Source organism: Papaver somniferum, chromosome 1 (assembly GCF_003573695.1).
Source record: "Papaver somniferum cultivar HN1 chromosome 1, ASM357369v1, whole genome shotgun sequence".
NCBI lineage: Eukaryota > Viridiplantae > Streptophyta > Magnoliopsida > Ranunculales > Papaveraceae > Papaver > Papaver somniferum.
In genome coordinates, this window is record NC_039358.1 from 239,185,038 (window position 1) to 239,205,668 (window position 20,631).

The 20,631-nt window shown below is 36.0% G+C and overlaps 2 protein-coding genes and 1 long non-coding RNA gene across 3 annotated transcripts; 2 read left to right on the top strand and 1 right to left on the bottom strand.

Annotated features, from left to right (window-relative positions):
• Positions 1 to 724: 724 nt before the first annotated feature.
• On the top strand, positions 725 to 1,747 carry LOC113274002 (GDSL esterase/lipase At4g10955-like). The gene is made up of 2 exons (XM_026523560.1): positions 725 to 813; positions 895 to 1,747. Exons 1-2 carry the CDS (start codon positions 725 to 727, stop codon positions 1,745 to 1,747), a joined length of 942 nt encoding a protein of 313 aa, XP_026379345.1.
• A 6,664-nt stretch (positions 1,748 to 8,411) lies between these two features.
• On the bottom strand, positions 8,412 to 9,427 carry LOC113321113 (alpha-hordothionin-like). Its single transcript, XM_026568999.1, has 3 exons — positions 9,107 to 9,427; positions 8,882 to 8,992; positions 8,412 to 8,792 (listed from the first exon to the last, which is right to left on the bottom strand). Exons 1-3 carry the CDS (start codon positions 9,357 to 9,359, stop codon positions 8,713 to 8,715), a joined length of 444 nt encoding a protein of 147 aa, XP_026424784.1. The 5' UTR covers positions 9,360 to 9,427; the 3' UTR covers positions 8,412 to 8,712.
• A 422-nt stretch (positions 9,428 to 9,849) lies between these two features.
• LOC113339178 lies at positions 9,850 to 10,645 on the top strand. Its single transcript, XR_003354983.1, has 2 exons — positions 9,850 to 9,991; positions 10,077 to 10,645. It is a non-coding gene; the product is annotated as an uncharacterized LOC113339178 (long non-coding RNA).
• The last annotated feature ends 9,986 nt before the right edge of the window (positions 10,646 to 20,631 follow it).

A 20,631-nucleotide genomic window follows, 5' to 3' on the forward strand; every position in this document is an offset into this window, starting at 1 on the left:
CTTGTCATCATACTTTCTCTTTCCTTCCTTTCTCTTTATATAAGTGCTTATATAGTGGATGACAGCTAATATGTAATGCGGTACAACTAATATTTGCCCTATTTTCGGATCTAACGTGCGATGTTCTCGCACGGTCATATTGGATCTTCTCGTACGGCCATGCTATGTTCTCGCATGGTCTTGATGTTGATAATGATGCACATTTGATATGTTGTGCGATATTTTGACCCTACACAAGTAATGGAACAAGAACCAAGATCAAACTTAAAACAAGAAAAGGGAAAGAAAATCTCTCTCGAATCCGGCCCGAAGAGGACCAAATCTTAGCCGCAGCTGTTAGCCTGTGAAGAAACTTCATCTCATTCGTAAACGAAATATTTCACTAGCGTACTAAATGCCTTAGGAAAAGGCTGCAACCTCAATTCATAGGAATCACCTTCCAAAACATCATGCTCTTATGGAAAGATGTTCCGCTTTGGTTTTGTGAATGTCCTGTTAGTCCTGTTTTTTTTTTTTTTTGTTTTTCACACGTCCCTTACTAGTCTGTGTTTTTTTTTTTGACACGTCCCTTACTAGTCTGTGTTTTTTTTTTTTTTTTTTTGAAGCATTTGTTAGTCTGTGTTGCCTGGTCCTTGGATTTTTCAGCTTCTTTATCCTCTGTTTCCCTGTGGTGGCTTCTTTAAAGGGGTTGGCGGCATAAAGGTTAGGTGGATTCATTGCGAAAATGACTTCTCGTGATCCTTATGCTTACGATGTTTGTGGACCTAAAAAGCTTTCTACTCCTGGTGTGACCGAGATTTTCAGTTCTAGCTGGTAATTTCTCGATCCCTATTGGTTTAAAGGAAAACCCACAATTCTCCCAGTTTTTCTTTTCATTTTTTTGTTGATACCCAGGTATGATGGAGATCACAAGAGAAAAGTACTAGCGTGCTTCGTACAAGCAGTATACTTACTTGAACTAGACAGACAAGGGAATAGGACACCAAAAACTGCTCTTGCTCCAAAATGGTTGGAACCCTCTAATTACAAGCTTTCAGAAACCCTGGTGGATGAAAGAGATGGATCCATTTTTGGTGCAGTACTAGAGTGGGCTGGTTATGCAGTATTAAGGCCTCGTGGTGCACCGAAAGCTATTTTAGCACTAAGAGGGAATTTAATAAAAGGCTTGACAATGATAATAGATTTCACAGATGATATTCGGCTTTTTGCATGTGAAAACTTGGAAGGATCTGTAAGATTTAGTGCAGCTACGAAAGCTTTAAAGTCGTCTGTGAATAGATTTGGTGATTGTAATGTATGCATTGCAGGACATTCGTTAGGAACTGGTTTTGCAATTCAAGTGGGTAAAGCATTTGCGAAACAAAAAGTTTTTATTGAGACGCATTTGTTTAACCTACCATCAGTTTCTCTTGAGTGTGTTTGGAATAATCTCAAATCGATATTTGCATTTAGTGGTGAGGATGACACAGGAGATGAGAAAGTTTGTGCAACAATTATGAAATGGGGTCTTCATTTTTATGTCAATAAGAGTGATTTCCTTTGTTCCGAAGCCGATACTGAAGTGATACAAAACAGGAGCACAAGTAGTTGTAATTCCCCAGCAGCAAAGCTTTTTGTGCATTCAAAGGAAAAGAAAAGTGTTTCTGATGCTCATGGGATAATGCAGTGGTGGGAAGATGGTTTGATGCTTAAGGCTTTCCCGAACAGTAAGCTCATAGATAGACATCTCAAGAGCCTCATGTCTTAATATACGCTTCAGGCCGGCACCTGCAGTACTTCCTCAGTGTAAATTAAACTTAATTAAGCCTTCGACTAAATTCTTATAATAAAGAAATTTACTTTCTTTGAGGGTGTATTAATTTTTTATTAATGGTTTTGCCATTCTCGTTTATCTAAATTCTTGAAGTGCTCAATCGAATCTTTGTCCCTTTCACTTTTGTCTCTTCTTCTGATGTCTTGTGACTTTCTGCTTTCTTTTGATTTAATCACATATATGTATGATTTTGTTTTCTTCTGCTTTCTTTTGATCTAATCTTCTTTGTATTTCTTTCTGCCTTCTGTGTGTACTAATTTCTTATGTGGTCATTCAGTAGTATGGTTCCAATATCACCACGTTTGTTCCACGTATTTCATGTATTCATTGCAGCTCCGGTGTACATCTCAGTTGTTCGCTTACAGGTACATCATATATCTTGGTTCATTCTCTTCAGCTATATATCTATATAAGCATCACAGATATCTGAATCTCTGAACCTCATTTGGAGCTTTGTTAATTGTTAAGTGTTAATATTTTTATTTTTCATTTTTCTGGTCATGTTGGCATTGTCGCACTAGGTGTAGGTACCTAGAGATCTTGTATCATCCCCCAAGAATCCTCGTTAGTGATTTTTCAAATCAAAAGTCAGGGTCGTCATTATTAACTGATCGGCAAAATGAAGTAAGACAATCCATGCGCGAAATAGTATCTTAAGGATAAATTTTTGATGTGGGTGTTCTTTGATGGGGGCATGAGGGACAAATCAGGAGTTGACATGTGTTTTTCATATTAATTAATTCAACTAATTTTGCTTCCAAAAATATCAAAGATGAAATATAAGCAATTAAGATAACCAATATTTTCTCAAAAAATAAACTTGTCTTGTTTTTTTGGAAACAAAATTTGTTGGAATCAATTAATATGAAAAACACATGTCAACTCCTGATTTGTCCCTCATGCCCCCATCAAAGAACGCCCACATCAAAAATTTATCCGTATCTTAAGGGGAAGTAACTCGCCAGAAGAATCTAAAATGCGAAGGATCAATTGGAGTACCCAACAAGACACCAGCCACGAAATCAGATAGGCGAAGTAAGGTTACTTAGCTGGAAAGTTAATCTGCGAAGTCAGTAAATTGTCGAACAAGAAAAGAGACAACTGTCCCGACAAACTCCCAAAATTATCAGCGAAAGAAAGGAAAAAACTTTATGGAAAATGGTCTGGGAGAAGTATAAAGCACCTCCACGAGAACCTGGCGACGATTAGGCCAAGTGAAATGAGTTGTTGTTGATAGGTAGAATGTGGGAAGGAGGAACCAGCCCTAGTCACATAAAGTACTCCCAAGGAGAAGGTAGATAGGTAAAAGTAATGGGGAATTAATGATGATCTCATGAAGTGTACCTTCATTTCCTTTTATAACATCCCTCTTAAGAATAAACACTCGTAAGATTAATATATTACTAAACTGCCATTTCACTCTCTTTAAGTTAACACCATACCCTTAAAGGCTTTCACCCAAGGACCAACTTCCTTAGTATGCTCTTGTATGAACTAGGACTTCCATCTTAATGGGTTAGGCCTAGTTCCCAAGTCTCTTTATTCCTTAGTGTAGAAGCCTTGATAGGTGAAGGGGCAACCATTTGGGGGCAACCATTTTCTAGGGTTAATTATTTTCATGTATCAATATTAGTCCCCTGACTGTTTGACTGGTCACAGACCATATCAACATTCACACGTGTGAGTTATGATTGCGAAAGGAAGTTATGGAGAGTTTAAGTTTGTGACTTTTGGGAGACGACGGTTTCTAAGCTATCCAGTAACTGCTCCTCCTTTTACCCTCCTATAAATAGAGGGGATCTCGCCTCAGAATTCATATCTTTTACCATTTCCTTTTCTCTCTCTTGACCCTCCGTTATTCAGCATGTCTAATGAATCACCTGCTCGTGACTCTCCTCTCAGGCTCGAGTCACACACGTTAGAGGAATTTGTATATAATCCGACTCTTAATGATAAAATCCGACCTCCCGCTGGAGATGATGGCGCTTTTCTCTTTCCAGCCGACGATATTTGGGTTGCGCGTATGCTTAATCCTCATTAATTTCCTCCGTCCGGGTCTGCAGAATGGCTTATCCTCCCCCAGGACGACTCGCCTTCCGTGCCTTCTTTGAAGATTCTCCTCGCTTAGTAGTTCACGTGGAGAGATTATATTTTCCCTACAATTGACCATTATTCAACCGTTGAGTAGCACGATTCTTGGGATCCATGGATTGACTACATCCGCTCGAATCAGACAACGCGGATGTCATTCGTTCTTTAGGTATAGATGAGGCTTTGGAATCCTCCAAATTCAGGGATGTCCGGAGAGATTATGACATCATCAATCGGTTATGTGCGCTTTGGGGTATTGACAATCACACACTTCTGTTTTCTTGGGGGGAAGTGACTCATGTGTTTAGAGGATGTAGTGGCGCTTACTGGTTTGCCAGTTCATGGCACCTTAGTTTACGGAAGCTGATGTCTCTACAACTCCATGGATGATAAGGATAGGGCTCTTCAGGACCGCTTAATCAAGGCCAAAACGAACTCCATGTCTTATCAACTACCTGACGAGCTCAAGATTGAAACTCCGGACGAGGCAGGCACCCCGGAGGATAAGGGAAAAGGTAAGGTTACCGCGTCATCCCTTCGTGCCTCTCCCTCAAACATTTCACCTTCTTCAAAGATCATGGCATCTTCCATGAAAGGCGCTCGAAAAAATCCATCTCCCCCTGATGGGGATGATGATGTGAAGGAGGTGAAAGGTGGCCAAAAGCAGAATCCCGGACATCGTCGGGCTTCCTTCTCATGTTGGATCAAATACTGGGCTCCTTTGAAATATGGCCCGGGCAAAGGGTGTTCCACCTCGAGAAGGGGAGACGGACAGGGCAAAATTGGCTACTTTTATGCTCTTCTGGCTCTGCCATGATGTCTTTGAGTACAGTCCCCGGGACACTATAGAGAACGAGTTGATTCTTATGGTGGTGTTGATGTATCGTCGTGTGTCTTTCCCGCTCGCCCCTATATTTTTGGGTGGTCTGTATCGTCATCTAGACCTACTGGTTCGTGATATTCATCGCGTGGATGGGTCTCCCACGGTTGAGACTTTTCTTCCTTCCAACTTCATTCAAGCGTGGACTTGGGAGCGCTTCCCCAAATATAGGCCTTCTCATCTGAATCCCTTGTCCCTTTCTCTGCAAGAGGAAATCACTCGAAACGATGGTTCCAAGCGTTTGGTGACAAAGCCCTAGTGTCATCCCCGGATGGCTCTTTACAATAAGAAGGGCCATAATCCTAAGGAGAAGCTTAAGGAGTTCATGGATAAGGGCGCGGAGTTTAACCCCCTTACATACCACATTTAGAAATGAACCTATAGGTCAAAACTAGACAGAATAATACGTATTTGAGTTTTGGCATCATAAGTAGCCACAATGAAAACTAGTTTAGAGAATTCATACATCCCATTAACTACCAAGCAGATGCCATTACTCATGAAATTAGTGATATATGCTATGTAACGTTCAATATCATCCCACAAGTACCGCCTTTGACTTTCCATTACCAATGAAAACTCCTAATACGTGTAGGCGTTTAGCAAACCATACCAACTAACGAAGAGTAATAATCCTGCAAAATGTTTTCCAGTCTATAAATGATGTACTCAATTTCTTGACAGTTTATTTATTGACAGTACTTCTACACCCAATTTATTGACAGTATACCTACACTCAGTTCATGTTTTACATCTACAAAAATCATCCTTGAATAAACCCAATCCACACTGTATAATCCAAAAAAAATCGTTCTCGAACCGACACATAAACTATTTATTAAACCAAATCCATTACCAAACCAAACAGATCATATAACCAATGCATAATGCTAAGAAACAAAATTCTTCCTTTCTCAACTGTCAGTACATATTGGCTACACTCATTTTTTTAGCGGATTTTAAGCACCATGACAGGGATTGCATTACAAAACACAACTATTCCATCTAACCTATGTATAATGCTAAGAAAGGCAAGTCTTCGTTTCACAATTGTCAGTACATATTGGATGCACTCATATTTTCAGTGGATTTTAAGCATAATAACAGGGATTTAATGATAAGAAAAATATGTACATGATCCTATCAATGTTCCCATAATGAACAAAACTTCACTTAGTCCAACTTGGGTAATTATAGAGTGAATATACTTAAATATTGAAAATAAAATCGTTATGGGTTGTCCAGCGGACAGACGATGGTGCTAGTATACTAAGAGCAAAAGGTATAGCAAGGAGATAAAATGTTTAAAAGTTTTTTTTTGGTATTCCTCTATGCGAGAAAAGAAACTTAAGAAAGAGTCTTACGGAGTTGTGTTGATAAAGTGCGTCAATCTCTGCTTGTAAGAATGACTTTATGAAACCATATCAACAAGCACGTCCTGTTCGATCCCCCTGCTGTGTGACCAACTGAGATGATCAGAAAATGTATAAAAACTGCAAGCGGATTACTTGGTTATGCTTAGTGCAGAATAATAGTTATGGAGCAAAAAAACAACAGCTACTGTGATGTTCTATGAAGTGTAGACTGTGATTTTACAGAGTGCAACATTTATACACTGATTTCTCGTAAGTGTAGTTTATATACACAGTGAATTTTCAGCAGTGCAGCATATACGCACTGCCAAATTATACCAAATGAAGATGTAAAAACCATCTACAATACTTATCTGAGAATCATCAGCTTCATTAAATCCAAAATGTAAGTATATGCTATTATTAACATTGGTGTTAGCATGAATGAACACCATTGTTATATGTAACCATCTTCTTGTCTAAAGCCCAAATTCGCAACCCAATCTAAAACCGCAGTGTAGAAAAAAATATACATACTAATGAAAATGATTTCCACTAACCATACATAGGTGAAGCTCAAAAACCATTAACATATTTCCATTCCATTAGTCTCCTTAATATGATAATAGGATCCTCTTGCAATATGCTACTGATAATATAAAACACACTAAAAATGCATTACACACTCTCATCAAAACACATTAAAAATGCATGAGAATGCAGTTTATACATTATGCACATCCATTATGCACACACTTCATACTAAACAAGAGTACATAAACAAGAATATCTAAACACTTTATATCGATCCAAGAACTTCACCGGAGTTTGATCCTTCAGAGAAAGGACATAACCATCAGGAAATTCATCCAATCCCATTATACGCTTCGGCCACCACGATTCATTCCTACGCCTAACCCAAACAAAACTACCAACAAAAAGGTCGATCTTCTTCGACCTATATCCACTAGACGGATTCAAAAACTAAAATTCAATTGCATATCAAAACAAGTAATGAATATAACAAAATCAAAATAATTATTTTTCAGTACGCCATATATGCACTGCTGGGTTCTTTTCCAGAAGTACATATATGGCATACTGATATAAACATTACATCATATACGCACTGCTGGATCACACTTAAAATCAACTGAAAATAGAATCAACTATAAAAGAATAATCAAAATAAAAAACTTAAGAGCTACCTACCTGAAATTATATATGTTAGTGTCTATCCGAATAAGAACATAGCATGAATCCAAAAACAAAGGCCTGCACCAAATTAAAAGAAAGACATATAGAAATGTTGGTTCATTAGATTATCAAACTAACGCTTATTTTTTTATACAAAGCACACACATATACATAAAATGCTACACATTTTATAAACAGACAACGACCGTATTGTATTCAGTACATCACATATGTACTCCTGATTATGTAATTAAAACAACAAGAAAGGTATGATTTTAAGTGAAACAAAAAAAAAATCTACCAAAAACGTAAAATAATCTCAAATTGACAATCCACCCAATAAAAATAATATTAATTACAAAAACAGATTCATAAACAAGAAAAATTCAAAACAAAGAGATGGATTTTACACATCTTAAACATATACAACAATTATAATACCATCAATACAACATATATGTACTACCGGATCCTGCAATCACGGATCTACAATCAAACATCAACAACTCAGATCTATACTACCAATCTTTAGCTAAAATCACCGAGAATGGAAATGAGATTACAGATTTGAAAACTAATTGTGAATCGAGTTAGGAATTCAAAGTTGTGAATCGAGTTAGGAATTCAAAGTAATTTAGTACTATTATGGTTTTTGAAACCACAAATTTTTCTGTAAATTCGTATCCAAATTGATAAATCAAGGATTATGATCGAATTAAACAATCAAAATATATGAAACTTATCTTGTTTGTTGGATTTTATTGATGATTCATTCAATAAAACTCGCCGGTGATGCTTTCAAATGGAGTTTCTTCGATCTTCAACGCAGAGCTCGAGTCGTGGAAAGAGAAAATAAAAATGAAAATGCATGTGACTGATTTAGTTTTATCGTTATTATGTATGAAGGGTAATCCAAATATTTACCAAAAATATCTTCCTAGTTTCGCACGTGTACAGGACCAAGTGATAAAAACTTTGGTCCATTTTTCTTTTTTCTTTTAATTATGAACCTCCGGTTATTGGGCCCTTAATGGGTAGACCTGTCACTAAATAAGACCACCATAATAGTACCTATTGGTAATTCCTACTATTAATAGTAATATTGATACTTGCTCACTGTAGTGTAATTATTTTCTTCGTCATACATGCATGACGATTTTATTTGTTATAGCAAACTATTAGAGGGTGCAATACAACTTAAATTGTAAGGCACTTCAGCCACATACGACAATTATGAGAAACATAAATATGTGCAACACTCTCACACGACAATAATTCAAAATAGAAAGGCAACAATTAAGACATATAATTAGCTAGGCCAGCTTCTCTTTGACTTGGACATGGTATCTCCATGACTCCATGCTCTCATGTGTGTCTCTTTAAGCCGTAACAGCTACAATATTGGAATTCTTGTTGCAGAGCTCCAAGCATGCATTGTTACATCTTTCCACCTCTTCCTCTGATTTCAAGAAAACAATCACCATTATCTGAAAAAGTCTATTAATTGGTAAAAAAAAAAAGAAGAGTAAGTTGGACCATTTTAATTACCGGACTTTTGGAGAGTAGTAATTTTGTTATCACACTCGGAAGCTACACACCCCAACTTGCAGTACTCATTGATTAGATTTGCCTCCTCCACGGCTTTGTCTTCAAACTCCTCTAGTGACCGAAAAAGAATTGGATTAAAACAGAATCTCTTGCATATATATATACGTTACAGATAAGTCAAATTACCGGAAACATTCAATTGCTGATGAGGTCGTGTTTACATACCCGAGTTTAGAAAACCGCTTAATTTAGGGTAACCAGGGGGGCACCTGTTTCCTCCAACAATTTTGCAGCTACAGGTTGATGCACAAACTTGCCTGGCAAATCTTAAACGGCAAGCGTTATAGCAGTTTCTTCCCACGGTGCTCTTACAACAGCTCTTAGCCTCTACCGGAGTCTGCACTAGAAACAGCCCCAATATGAGTACGCCCATAACTAGAGCGCCCAGAGGGACTCTCACACATTTGCCTGCTTCCATTTTCTTATTTCAACTTTTTTCTTTTCAGTTGCTCTCTTCTTGTGTATTTGAATAAAATGAGTACATAAACGCAGGTTTTGTACATGTATTTATATCCATAAAGATTGAATAGAGAACTCCACTAAACAATTTTTATTAGTTAGCTAGTCATTGATTCAATCAGTCAATAGCTGCCATTCTTTACTTAAACAGTACTAATGCTTATCTCTATTAATCATTAGTCAATTCTCCATCCATTCATCCATCTCCACACACAAAACCCTTCTTTAAGTAGGTTTCAATCGTAATCTTATCAAGAAAATTGGGTGTACCAATATCATGAAAGCCATTAGTCATTTGTCCTTGCTCCAAATAAGACACTGTATTTATCACTCATCAGTCTTTTTCACTACTGTTCGTGTCATAATCATAACCATTAATGCAATAATTCAAGTTTATACTGTATTTATCTCTGGAAGGTTTCGATACAATTATCCACTACAAAAAAGAATATTATGTGGCATAGAGTAGAGTGTGATAAGGGTGAATATGTAGCCGCCTTTCTTTACTCCCAGAAGAATAATTTTTTAATTTAGATACTCAAAGGATGATTGTGGCAGATGACAAACGAGAATGGATATCCGATTCGCGAGGTATGTTTTCAGTCAGTTCTTGTTATTTTTGGCTTATGCATGATTTAGGCCGAACTCCTCCAACAAAATTTCCTTCTGATTATAGTTGGAACAAAACAGTCCTTCCCAAAATTAGTTTCCTAGTTTGGGCAGCAATTAATAGAGCAGTTCCAACTCTTTCTATGTTGTTGAGAAGAGGCATGGTAGTGGTGAATGTGTGTCCTTTTTGCGAGAACAGTGAGGTTTCAGTGGAACACCATTTCCTCCATTGTCCTTTCGTTTGGCGGATTTGGGAAATTTTTTTTACAGCAGTTGGGCTTTGCTTGGGCTCATCCGACTACCGTTCTCGAGTTCTTATGAAAGTGGAAATTGAAGATATTTATCAAGCCTCTTATTTTTTTAAGATATTGCTTGCCGTTTGCTGTTTGGTTGGTTGTGTGGTTGGAAAGGAATGACATTTTGATCACTAAGAAACAAGTGAAAAAGCCTTTAAATTCTCTTATTGTAGACATCAAAGTGTTTCTTCTTAGTTGGTCCATTAATGTTGAATCTTTTAGAAATGTAAAGTTTGACGATTTCGTTTTTGATTGGGCGAGCTTGTTTAGAGAGTAGTTTGTTGTAAACTCTCTGGGTGCTTTGCTAATCTCTTCTTGTATCTTTTGAAGGTGCTATCCTGACACTCTTTCTTATTTATTTATCTTTGCCTTTTTCAAAAAGAATAATTTTTTTAACGTGGAACAAATATGGATTCACCCCCCTTGTACGTTATGTTTTGGATCCAATCAACATCATATAGTTAGAAAAGTAATTTGTAAATCGGAAAATGGGTTTGGCCGTGGGTTGAATAGAATTTTGTAAAACAAAACATTCATCTACGTTGTCTAACACATAGAGGATTCGGAGTTAATTTATATTTTAAAAGGTCACCAAAATGAAGAAAATACGGAAAATTGGTTATTTGTCCAAATATTTTTAAAACATGGTTCAAATGGACGAGTAAAAATTAGTATGGGTGAAATGGACACCAAAAAAATAGCAAGGATGAAATTGGATTCATCCTGACTTAAACTTAAAAAATAACAAAGATGAAACTGGATGCATCCTGATGTAAATAAAAACTAAAAAAAAAATATTTGAAAATGGGTAGGATGAAACTGTTTACATTCTTGTTATTTTTACATTTTTGTCCATTTAAACATTATCAAAATCTAAATGTTCTTTTCACCAAGGAATTGTTGATTTTGATCTTTTTAACCAATTTTGTGAAGAAAATATTCTCATCAAAAGTGGATTTTAGGAGATGAGGCGATCTGTTGAAACAATGAATACATTCGAAATGCACATAAGGAATATGTGTTGAAAATTCCGGGAAGGAAGATGAAACACTGATACAGTTATTGTACTTCTGGCATCAACGTTCTAATACAAATTTTTTTTTCAGACAATGATTTGAGCCTTTCGAATTTAATTCGGGAGTACAAACAGTTTATTGACCCGCGATATAATGTTTCTTAGTTCGCTTGGAGATGTCCATTGGTCTCCTCGAACAGGCATGAAAGAAGTCTTCTCAATTATATATACTCCGAGGAAACGGAGTTGATATAATTGAAATCAAAACTAAACCAAGTATCCGAAATGCACAAACGAGGAAATGGGCTCGAAGTTTGAACTTGAGATCCATAACAAGAAGGGAAACTTAGGCGCATGCCCAAAAAAAAAATATTCTCATTGTCAAGTCCACAATTAATTTTAGGCACTGTGACACCCAAAATTATCCAAAATTACTCAGAATCAATACATAACTAGTTATGCATGCTATGTCTTCAGGGATAACTCTTTATGTATATTATTTTTTCAGGGGTATAATTGGCAACGCAACTTGGACATAACATATCTAAAAAACCGCGCATTAGAATTTTACAAATTTATATTGTTGGAAATCTTTTAAAGAGAGCCACGCAACGAGTACAAACAACAATATCAAATTTTTGTTTTTCACGAAAAAATCATAAGTGATCATCATTTTAGGCAAAATTTTCGAAAATTTGATACATAACCATTATGCATCTACCAAAAAAGATGCATAACACATTCTGCAGATGCGTAAAGAATTATGCAACCATTTTCTCGACTGCATAATAAATTATGCATCCGCATAACAAAGTTATGCATCTATAACAAGTTATGTAGCCATTGTTTTGGTTGATTTTAGTGCGTACATAAAAAATTGATTCATAAATGCATTATGCATCCATATTTACGGTTGCATATCAGGTTATGCATCTGTTTTCTCGATGCATAAAAGATTGTGCAACAATTTTCTCGATGCATAATGCATTATGCAGCCATACTTTCGGACACGATTGCATAACATGTTATGCATATATTGTTATAGGTGCATAACAAGTTATACAGTCTTTTTTTTGTTGGTTTCAATAGTGACAAAAAAGTTGTTGCATAACGTGTTATGCTACCGTTTTTTGGACTACATAACAAGTAATGCAACAAATTTTGTAGATGCATAATAGGTTATGCCTCCATTTTTACAACTGCATAACATGTTATGCAGTCATTTTCTCGACTGCGTGACATGTCATGCAACATAAAATTGTTCTTTCCCAAAGGTTAATAAACAAGGTCAATAGGATTTACATTAGCTTTATATGAAACATATTCAAATATGGACCGACACATGAATTCTAAGATTCATAATGTTTAATACACTTCTTCCCAATGGAAGACCGTATTGCAGCTTATAAGCATACTGTCAATGTGTGACCATTCCAGTTCCAAGATAGAAATATATTAGGAAATAATATAGGAGACTATAATTAGAAGATATAATTTAGGTTAGTTTGAGTTATATTAGGAATTATCTTGAGAGCCAAGTCTTGTGCCTTGAGAACCAAGTCTTGTTATTGTATAAATATATTGAATATCTAATGAGAAAGATATACCGAATTATTATCAATGTAGACGTTTAATGCTTCCGCGTTTATGCTCTCCTCTCTCTTGCTCGATCCTTAACATGGTATCAGAGCAAGGTGAGAGGGAGAGAGGAGAGAAAGAGAGTTAGAAAAACTCATAATATTCACGGTGCTTTTGGAGTTCCATTAAAAAAAAAAAAAAAAAAAAAGTTGCGCAAAGACAAAACGATAAAAGTTTAGTGAGAAAAGGTCAAAGATGGATCAGAATTAAGAAACTAAAAAAGCTAGCTTGCGGTGGTAATTGAAGGCAATAGAAAGTTTTGATGCTGTGAGTGTTCTTAAGCTGAGAACGACAAACAAAGGAAGAGATGATGATGTACTATTGTGATTTTAGCTGTCGTTGTTACAACAACTCTGAGATCAAGGAGAACTTGGAAGAGGTACAGAGAAGACTTAAGAGTTCACAGGACGAAAAATAAAAAAAAAAAAAAAAAAAAAAAAAAAAAAAAAAGTCGTCGCTGCCATGTTCCGTAGCCAGGATTGAAGAAAACATATGGAAGACGTGTGAATTGGGAGGAGGTTATGACCGTGAAAACAGCTAACGGAGGCTGTTGCCAATGGTGTGTGACATCTTTGCCATTAAGTTGTGAGTCATCGTGTGGCAGTTATTTAGAAGCTAAGATAAACAAGGAAATCTTGATGCCGAGGCTGTGAGTTATATCGTTCTTAGATTGATAATCTAAGAATACCGAGAAAGAAGAAGACGTTGGATGCTGTTATTAAATATGATGGAGGTTACTGCAGCCCGAAGATGGGTTGATGGATAGTTAAAGGAAATAATGGTTGCCAGGGAACAAGTGATATTGTGCTACGGTGATTTCCTGATGATCACAACGGTGATGGTGGTGCAGAGAATACATGGGTTTCTGTAGGTGCAGCTGCTGCCATGGATTTGATGAAGCTTTATTGAACGATGACTGGTAGAGAAGGTTCGTGTGGAGAGTTGAGGCTAAGGTTTGCTTGTGTGGAACAAGCAGTTAGGGTTTCACGTAAAAAAAAAAAGAAAAAAAAAAAAAAAAAAAAAAAAAAAAAAAAAAAAAAAAAAAAAAAAAAAAAAAAAAAAGAAAGTGTTATTGGAGGATTGTTACAGATTTTACCAGTTGCAAAAGAACTGTTACAGGTGAACAGAAGTGTGACAAAAGAATGTCACAGTTAAGTGTTGAAGAATAGTTACAGAAGAAAGTGTTACAGTGAGCGTGACAAAAGAGTTATAACAGTTGGAAGATTGAAGTGTGGTTGAAGAGTTTGTGGCAGAAACTTGGAAGTCTTACAAAGTGTGGCATACTTTTTGTTAGTTATTGCTTGTGGCAGAAGCGTAACAAGAGAAAGATTGTGAGAAAATCTTGAAAAACAAAGAAGTGTGAAGGTTTCGCAACAATAGCGTGACTGGAACAAGAGAAGAAGAAACAACATTCATGTTGTAAAAAAAAAAAAAAAAATCACCAAGACGTGATGAGAAAAAAAAAAAGAACAACAATAATAGGTTAAAATCCTATGAGTTGTCGAGAGAATACAAAAAGTATTCTATCGAAGAAACCAAGAAAACAAGAGTACAAGAAGTATTCTTCAGAAGATGGGACCGAAATGTCCTAAAACTACAAAGATGGGACCGTAATGTCCTTAAACTTCCGAAGAGGGGACCGAAATGTCCTTAAAAGAGGACCGAAATGTCCTTAAACTACGAAGATGGGACCGAAATGTCCTTAAACTTCCAAAGAGGACCGAAATGTCCCTAAACTACGAAGAGGACCGAAATGTCCTTAAACTATGAAGGGGACCGAAAACGTCCTTAAACTATGGTCTGAAGATTTTTTTTTTTCGCAAAAGCGTTGAAAAAAGAAGAAGAAAGAAGAAAACCGAAGTTAAATTTCTTTGGTCCAAGATGGGCATTCGTGATCTACATGCTCCATCTTGAGGGAGGGTATTAGGAAATAATATAGGAGACTATAATTAGAAGATATAATTTAGGTTAGTTTGAGTTATATTAGGAATTATCTTGAGAGCCAAGTCTTGTGCCTTGAGAACCAAGTCTTGTTATTGTATAAATATATTGAATATCTAATGAGAAAGATATACCGAATTATTATCAATGTAGACGTTTAATGCTTCCGCGTTTATGCTCTCCTCTCTCTTGCTCGATCCTTAACAAAATACTTTCACAGAACCGTAAAATAGTCATCAACTCTATCTCATGTAAATTTCAACATGTTAAATAACCTATACATGCAAAACAAATCTTTCCCCATTTTTTCACAGTATTCAACTCCTATGCTTCAATTTTTCCATCTATCTTATTTGCATAAAACCATACACAGGGTTCTCATATTGAATCGGTTCAATCCATATACAATAACACTTACATAATTGGCCTAATCTAACATCTCTACACAAAATTTTCTAAACGCATGCTCACTATACAGTGGCGCAAGTAGCTCATAGTGGCAACTACTGCAATCTCAATTAAACCCACAAACCAATTTTAAAGAATTAAATATCTTTTGATTAAGTGATGGAGGTGTTTCTGAAGAAGAAGGTAATCTCATTTTCCAAAGCAAGTGATTTCTATCTTCATGAATTCTTTTTAGACATTTCTCTCTAAGCTGTAAATGAAAATTGAACAGAAACCCATTATTAATTTATTGATTTTACAAACAAAATTAACAAAATTGAAGGGAACTGACAGAAAACAAAAAGAGCGAATTTAGGAAAATTAGGTTAAAAATGGATGCGGAGAATGATGAGAAATACCTTTTGTTTCCAATTGTGTTGATTGGATTCAATATGAATTCATGTATGTCGATGGTTTCTGATTCCTTCCATGAAATTGTGTTTGCAAGATTGCCATGAAAGAAAAAACGAGGAAGAATAAGCGAAGAAATAATTTTAGAAAATTTGGGTGTGGAAGAAATTTTCACCGAGAAAATGGGTGCGCTCCTGAACTTTTGGGACGGTGGGTTTCACAGTGGACAAAATCTAAAAAATGGGTCTCCCTGTAGTTTTCACTAACAAGAATTGAGGCTGGCAGGCTTTTTCCAAGGATCTTTTTTAAAACCTTGTTAAAAAGTAAAAAACAAGGTTTTTTCTAAAACATTTGTAGTGGCAGGAAATCTTACAACCACATCCATTCAAGATTAAGTAACTCTCTATAAAATCATGGTGAAAATCATTTTTTTATTCCTCAAGATCTTAAGATTGAATACAAAATATTACAAAGACTTTACTTGCTCCCCAAATAAACTTTCTCTCTCCTAGTTTCTTGTATAACACTCACCCTCCAGAGATCCCTCAATACACGGTTTCTTTCCCTTTATATAGGGTAATACATAGCGGATGACAGCTAATAGATCCTCTATTTTCGGAATCACTGTGCGTTACAATCGCTCATATACATTCGCTCAACTTCGCACACCTTACACTTTCGTACAGATCATCACACCTTACTCGTGACTATGCTGACATCATTAAATACATCATCCTAATTTTAGTATGTGTGCGATATTTCACTCCTACATTTTGCCTCTTCTCATTTCGTTCTCTCTATAAAGTGAGCGATATGAGAAATCTCCACCCAATAATATCGCACATGCTCAACTTTTCATATTCTTTTTTGCCGACACATTTCCAGAATTTGAGCTTTCCTAACTTACGTGTGTCTTTTTATCCACTCGTTATCTGACATATCCTTATAACCGTCTATTTCTATCTATTCGTTCTTCGCATTAATAAGATAAAATCTCGAAAAATGAGGGTAAATTTTTCTCATATATCTTCTTTCATCTTCTTCTTTCTTCTTTTTACCTTCTTCTTTCTTTTCCTCCGCTTCTGCACTTTAACTGTGATTTCATTGATCTGATTAAGATACATTTTTTTTTACTTATATATCCGTCATTCCCATTCTTATAATGTCCCCAGCTGGTAAAAAGATGGAAACAGAGTTCACCAAATTCAAGAAAGAATTTGACGCAATAGGTTATTCACTTTCTCTTCCTTCCCATTCTGATTATTCATCCAAACTCAATCTCGAGTTAATAAATTATGAACAGTGGTCTAATCAAAAGATCATCCTTTCACTAGGACAACTTTTGAATAATCTTCCAATCCCATTGTATAATCCAGAAATTCCTTTATTCTATGAAATTTTATGTGATGATCGATTCGCAAGAGGTATATTTCAATTGAGTGGAGATTCTATTAGAATAACTTGTGAATACTCTCGTCGTGCAGTAGGATTAGGAACCTCTTATTCTTATGAAGTGCGAAATGTATCATACCGTGATAAAACCATCAACCCTGCGGGGTACACTCTTGATAATTTCTTCAAAAACTACTATGTTGCGATCACGAAAAACGAATCAACTAAATGGGCCATTCGCTTAAGAAGAAAAGATGGTATTTCTGAAGACCAGAAAATTATGCGAGATGTTGTTTGGAATGACAAATCTAATAGTACTGCTCACAGGTCTAATGATTCATGCTGGCTTAACTCTCATGTCATTTTAGAAGGTCCTTATGTGTCTGGAAAATCTGCTAATGGTTTTGATCTTCCCCTTCCTACGAAACTGTTTGTTTATCAACCTTGGAAATTTGTCTTATTTGATAATGAGAATAAGAAGATGATCTGAAATCTTCGAATAGATATTCCTAATTTCGCATAACCTTGTTTTCTCTATTTTTTATTTTCCTACTCCTCTGATTTCAGGTTGCTAAGCAGGCCAAGACGTCACACAATGCGTCATCTTCGCAGAATAATGAAGTAAGAAACATTCTTTCTCTTAACTTAAACAATATTGTTGTCTCTGTTTCTTATCTTGATTATTCGTGTAGGTTGAAGCTTCATGTATTAAGAATATTGGGAAAACAAATAAACAACCCAAGAAACTTGCATCTAAATCTGGGTCCAAAATCTCTTCCTATGATCTTTCCAAGAAGCATAAAGAATTCTACCCTTCTTCAAGTTCTGAATCCAGTGATGACGATATTTTTGTTTCTGAAGATCCATCAATCTCCTCTTCAATAAAAGAATTATCCAACCTTTTCTCTGATCCAATGTCGTCTCTTAATGATGGTGATCTACAATGCACTTTTGGAATGGTCTCGAAAGTCTGCGATGCTCTTATTTTGGATGATCCATCTCTTTGCGGAGCTGCTTCTGCAGTAAATCCAAGTTTCCAATATGCAATTGGCTCTTTGGTAGTATTCATATATATTCATATTTGCTTTTATATTCTTTCTAATCTTTCTTTCCGACACATAATATATTTCTTATATTTTCGCAGGTATCTCGCTTATCCTAGACGGTTTCTTCGGATTATCAAAGGAAACTTCACAGTTTGAGGAAAGAGAATACCAAACTTAAGACTGAAAATTCTACCAACACTGAATTATCGCACGGCAAGAGAGAGGAATGATGAAATTATTGGTATGCAATATTTAGCCTTTTCATTCTCCTTATTTTATGTGACAATTCGTATTCCTCATTTCTTTATACTCGCAGACATTTATAACCTTTCTGATGAGGCATCTAACTTTCATGACGAGGAAACTCTTTTAGAACATCTTAATTCTTCTTTAAACAATTATCCAATCAAAGGATTTGAGAACCTTAACCTGAAGGAATTAAGATTGAAGTATACTGCTCTTAGAATGGATCACAGGCCCTTATTAACTACAGTTAATAACTTCAAACGTCGTCTTCATGAAAATAAGGAGACAATTCAAATTTTGGAATTAAAGAAGAACAAACTCATTAGTGAAAAAGATGAGGTCGCTCTCAAGGGTGCGAAAGCACTAGAAAAATTCCAAGAAGATATCCTTAAGGTTCAAGATGAACGTGATTTAGCTTTGAGAGAAAAGAGCGCACTCATTGAGGAAAGAAATTTAATCCGTTCTCGACTTCTCATAGAAAGTGAAGCTGAATTTAATTGGTCTACTAGAGTTCGGAATGATGCTAGGGAGAATTTATCCATAAATGTGATCCTTCAATCTGAACATTCTGCGCTGGTTAAAGACTTTATTTCCAATCACGAAGGTCATTTGTTTTTCTTTCATATTTGTCATTTCTTGAGGATGATATCTTTTTTAACTCTAACCAGTTTGTTTACATTTCGAAGAGAAAGAAAAGAACTATCTGGAGAGAATTGAAGAGTTAAAGTCACAACTTGTTGCTGAAGAGAAGAAACGTCTTGAGGAAGCCGAAAAGTTATCAATGGAGTTATCTGCTCGCAACTCCAAGTATCAGCAGTTAAAAAAAAACTACATCCTCACTGTTTCAAATAATAATAAGAATTCCATATGTGCTCGTGATGCATCATTTAAGAAAGTCTATGTTGATAATGACATTCCTCTCTCAAAGTATAAATTTGCAGACGTTCCTCCCAACGAAGTTGTTCCTGATATTATTGATAGTGAAGAGGAGTATGAAGAATATGAAGAAGAAGAAGTAAGTGATTCTGAGGCTGAACATAATGATGAAGATACTTTAGACAAAGATTAATTATTTTTCGCTTGCTGTAAATTCTGTTTTTGCCTCTTGTATATCTTCGTGTCTTCTAGAATTTCTTCTTCAATATATACCTTTCAAATGTTAATTTTCGCTCCTTAAACATAAATTCCCTTTAATTTAAATTTGCATTCGCAAATAGTAGTGTTTCATCCTTTTTCGCATGTGTATAAGACTATCAAATGGGGCAAATAGCATTCTTTTTATGTTTGCATTCCCATTCTTGCCTATGCTAGTTGTCACAGATTGATAGGATAATGAACATAGTGTCGCTCCCTACCTTATTTTTCTGTCAACTCCTGCAAAACAAAATTAGCTGACATCTTATTTTTCTCATGAGGTCTTATTTTGCCTTCCTAATTAAAGGTATTATTTTGCCCAAAATTTTCTTTGATCTTATGCGACGAAATCGCAGGAAGTCTTTACACTGTAGTGTATCGACCCATTGATCTCGCCTTATCTTTTTCTTGTATTATTACCTCTTCAGGTTTTTCTTGTGCATAAATATGACAAGCCTTAATACTCTCGTGAGTAAAAACCCTCATGACATTTACGTTTTTTGACACAATTTAGCTCCCTAATGGAGGGTGTCGTCCTTATATTCCGCCTTGTTGCCCCTTCAAGGAAGCTTACCTCTACCGGATTAATGTTGGCTCCTCCCATCCGGTAATACAACAACCAGTTGATTTCGCAGCCTCTTATCCCTCCACCGACAAGGTTTATGGTTACGAGACCGCATCCTAAGTGGGGTATCTTCAGACCGAGTGCATCATAGTAAGGACTTGTCAAGACGCCCCGCTCTTGACTCAACCGTGTACCTTGGAGCCCTTATCGAGTTTCTGCACTCCTTAGGATGGATCTTATTACCCCAATCTTTCGATTTAGGTGTCTCTCCTGGATGGGAATTTTCGTTTTTTCTCACCCCAAATCTCCATGACTCAAGTTCCAGGATTGATGTACCTTTCCTTTGAGTCATGCTTACCAGGTTTTCCTCAAATGTGACGTGCGATAGGTCTTACTTTTTGCCTCTTGCATTTATGCGAACTAGGGTGCACGCCACATTCGGATACCTAGCCTCCCTAATTAGAGTTTTTATTTCTATTGCCTTCTATTAAGATCTTACTTCAAGGTCTTATATTTGCCTTTTTTCTTGACATGATATCATCTTATGAAAA

Coding starts and splice junctions, on each gene's coding strand:
- LOC113274002 (XM_026523560.1), top strand. CDS start 725: ATGACTTCTCGTGATCCTTATGCTTACGATGTTTGTGGACCTAAAAAG. Junction 814..894: donor GAGATTTTCAGTTCTAGCTG/GTAATTTCTCGA, acceptor GTTGATACCCAG/GTATGATGGAGATCACAAGA.
- LOC113321113 (XM_026568999.1), bottom strand. CDS start 9,359: ATGGAAGCAGGCAAATGTGTGAGAGTCCCTCTGGGCGCTCTAGTTATG. Junction 8,993..9,106: donor AAGCGGTTTTCTAAACTCGG/GTATGTAAACAC, acceptor TTCGGTCACTAG/AGGAGTTTGAAGACAAAGCC. Junction 8,793..8,881: donor TACTACTCTCCAAAAGTCCG/GTAATTAAAATG, acceptor TCTTGAAATCAG/AGGAAGAGGTGGAAAGATGT.